Source organism: Macrobrachium rosenbergii, chromosome 8 (genome assembly GCF_040412425.1).
Source record: "Macrobrachium rosenbergii isolate ZJJX-2024 chromosome 8, ASM4041242v1, whole genome shotgun sequence".
NCBI lineage: Eukaryota > Metazoa > Arthropoda > Malacostraca > Decapoda > Palaemonidae > Macrobrachium > Macrobrachium rosenbergii.
The window spans coordinates 40,773,598-40,777,083 of record NC_089748.1 but is presented as its reverse complement, the minus strand read 5'-3'; the positions used below and the strand labels follow the sequence as shown (position 1 = coordinate 40,777,083).

Here is a 3,486-nt window from a genome sequence, read left to right as displayed (position 1 = left end):
GAGAACTACAATAATAAAAAAAAGTGATCTAGTATTCAGCACATAATACGCGCACCCACATCGCAGTCACAACACGATGGAAAAGAGAGAGAGAGAGAGAGAGAGAGAGAGAGAGAGAGAGAGAGAGAGAGAGAGAGAGAGAGAGAGGAACTGACGTACGCAATACGAAGAAATTTAAGACAGGAGAACGAGACGATCTGCTGAGATCAATAGGAAACCTCAATTCGTGGACAGTGAGAAGGAGTAACGCCTTATCAGATCAGATTCTAAGAATTTCATGGCTACATCTGGGAACGAGAGAGAGAGAGAGAGAGAGAGAGAGAGAGAGAGAGAGAGAGAGAGAGAGAGAGAGAGAGAGAGAGAGAGAGAGTTCATATATATACACATATATATATATATATATATATATATATATATATATATATATATATATATATATATATGCAAATTGGTTCCATGAAACAAACAGTACTTTCATGACTTCTCTAAAATGTATTCAAGCGTAAAACACACAATCCTTAATCAATTGCGCCTTTAATGTTAAAAAAACCAGCGGCCCCCAAAAATTATATTAACGCCGACATGGCAATCACGCGGCATTGGTCGAGCCAAATGCATGAGGAAGAGTGATGTTAAGGGAGGAGGAGGAGGAGGAGGAGGAGGAGGAGGGGGAGGAGGAGGGGTGGGCAGCGTCGGCTTCTGTGTGAGAGCAGAGCAGAAAGACCAGTAGCTACGTCACTCTTGGGTTGCATAAGAGGGCATTTAGAAAGAGAGGGGTCTCTCTCTCTCTCTCTCTTTCTCTCTCTCTCTCTCTCTCTCTCTCTCTACGCCTCTCTTCGTGAGCACCTACTACGTGACAAATAGAAGGTAGCACCTTCCAACCTCTCTCTCTCTCTCTCTCTCTCTCTCTCTCTCTCTCTCTCTCTCTCTCTCTCTCTCTCTCGTCTGCTGCCCGTCTGACTTGGGCTAACGTTTCTTTAAAATGTTTTCTTTAAGCACTTGTCACCCACCAAGACCTATTTCCGTCGCCCGCACGCCCTAAGTACGTATGTATGTATGTACATATGCATATATATATATGTATATATATACAGTATACACACATATATAAATACAATTTTATTTACGCCCAACTTGCCGACAAAACACCCATATATGTTTGCTAAGTTGAAATATCTCCCTGCATTTATCAATCGTTACATTAAAAATATATATTCATGAGATGTGATACCAAGTCGATTTTCTTCTTCGTCAATAGTACATCCTGAGTCATCAATGAATCGACAGAGTACGATGCACAGCAAGACAGCATTACAATGACATTCCCCCTTTACCTTCTCTCTCTCTCTCTCTCTCTCTCTCTCTCTCTCTCTCTCTCTCTCTCTCGTTATGACACACAACGTATAATAACTCTTTCATGCCCTATATATATATTATATGTATATATATATGCATATGTTTACATATACATATATATATATATATATATATATATATGCATATATATATATATATATATATATATATATATATATATATACATATGTAACTTCTCTAGTTACATTTGTGGTGGTATGATTCCATGAATAAGACAAAAAGAAGAATCAAAACATCAGATGCAAGAACAGAGGAGAAAAAAAAGTGTCATAAACACAAACAAAAAAAAAAGGTTACGTCTACTAAGCATTTATATGTATAATATCATAAGAAGAAAAGCGACTTACTGTAATCGCGCGGCAAAAAAAGTAAAAACGGGCAAATGATTCACACACAAAACCGTTCTGGAATCATCTGGCAACCTCCCCTCCGCCGCTATATAAGCGACGTCAGCGTCCCGCCAATCATTCTCTCGGACGAGGAACCAGAACGGGAACCACCAGTATTCGATTCTTTCCCCCCCTTCAAGAGTTTACCTAAACGTTGTCATTACTCAATTTCTTTGGGGATTATACTGAAACACGGTCGGTGTCTGAATCCTGCGCTGGAAGATAGTTAATTGAGTATATAACCGTAGTAAACAATCTTACTGGATGGAGCAGTGGAGCACGGAAGTCTAGGAGGAAGTGTGTGGACATTTCCCGGGAAGAAACTTTAGCGTCAAATAAAAACAAACTTGCGTGCATGTGTCTGAATGATAATATGAGCAAGACGATGACGACCGCTCTGCCCGGCGAGGAGAGCAGCGACGTCGCGGCCACAAACGTTCCACCACCACCACCACCACACCGTCATCACCATCTCTTCGTAGGGGGCGTGAACAAAGGTCACCACCACGATGATGCTGCAGCCTCCTCCTCGTCGTCGGCGGCGGCGGCGGCGGCGGCGGCGGAGCAACCCGTCTCCCGCAACAGATTCCATTCGATCTCGGAGTTCCGCCCCAGCGAGATGTACAAGTCGAAGTCCTTCGGAGGCTTCGCGGTCTTCCCCTCGGACCCGGACGCCCTCACCCCTCAGGAGCTGGAGAGGCTGGTCGACGTGAAGAAGAAGGAGCCGTCCAAAGTGACGAAGGCCCAGATCAAGGAGTACGCCCAAAAGTACAAGAATTTCGAGGGCGACGAGAAGAAAGACAGATTGCCGTGGTACAGGTGAGCTGACGGTACTGTTTTTTTTTATTTGTTATTTATTATAACACCATTTAAATAACTCACAATCATCATAATAATAACAGCAATATCATTGCTACGATTTTCATTATTTAGAGATTTGTTCCTTATCATAAAACCATTTAAATCACTTACAGTCCCTCACAATAATAACAGCAATATCATTGCTATGATTCTCATTTTTTATAGATTTGTTTCTTATCACAAAAACAGTTAAATTGTTTACAGTCACTCATAATAACAACTGCAATATCATGGCTATGATTCTCATTATTTATAGATTTGTTTCTTATCACAAAAACAGTTAAATTGTTTACAGTCACTCATAATAACAACAGCAATATCATGGCTATGATTTTCATTATTTAGAGATTTGATCCTTATCATAAAACCATTTAAATCACTTACAATCCCTCACAATAATAACAGCAATATCATTGCTATGATTCTCATTTTTTATAGATTTGTTTCTTATCACAAAAACAGTTAAACTGTTTACAGTCACTCATAATAACAACAGCAATATCATTGCTACGATTTTCATTATTTAGAGATTTGTTCTTTATCATAAAACCATTTAAATCATTTACAATCCCTCACAGTAATAACAGCAATATCATTGCTATGATTCTCATTTTTTATAGATTTGTTTCTTATCACAAAAACAGTTAAATTGTTTACAGTCACTCATAATAACAACAGCAATATCATGGCTATGATTCTCATTATTTATAGATTTGTTTCTTATCATAAAAACCATTTAAATTGTTTACAATCACTCACAATAATAACAGCAATATCACTGCTATGATTCTCATTTTTATAGATTTGTTTCCTATCACAAAAACAGTTAAATTGTTTACAGTCACTCATAATAACAACA

The 3,486-nt window shown here is 38.9% G+C and overlaps 1 protein-coding gene across 1 annotated transcript in view; it reads left to right on the top strand.

Annotated features, from left to right (window-relative positions):
• The first annotated feature begins 1,843 nt into the window (after window positions 1-1,843).
• Window positions 1,844-3,486, top strand: part of LOC136840745 (uncharacterized) — an 18,955-nt gene continuing 17,312 nt past the window's right edge. The window contains exon 1 of the mRNA XM_067107576.1: window positions 1,844-2,585. Coding sequence (XP_066963677.1) covers window positions 2,122-2,585 — 464 coding nt within the window. The 5' untranslated portion in view covers window positions 1,844-2,121. The remainder of the gene's footprint in view (window positions 2,586-3,486) is intronic.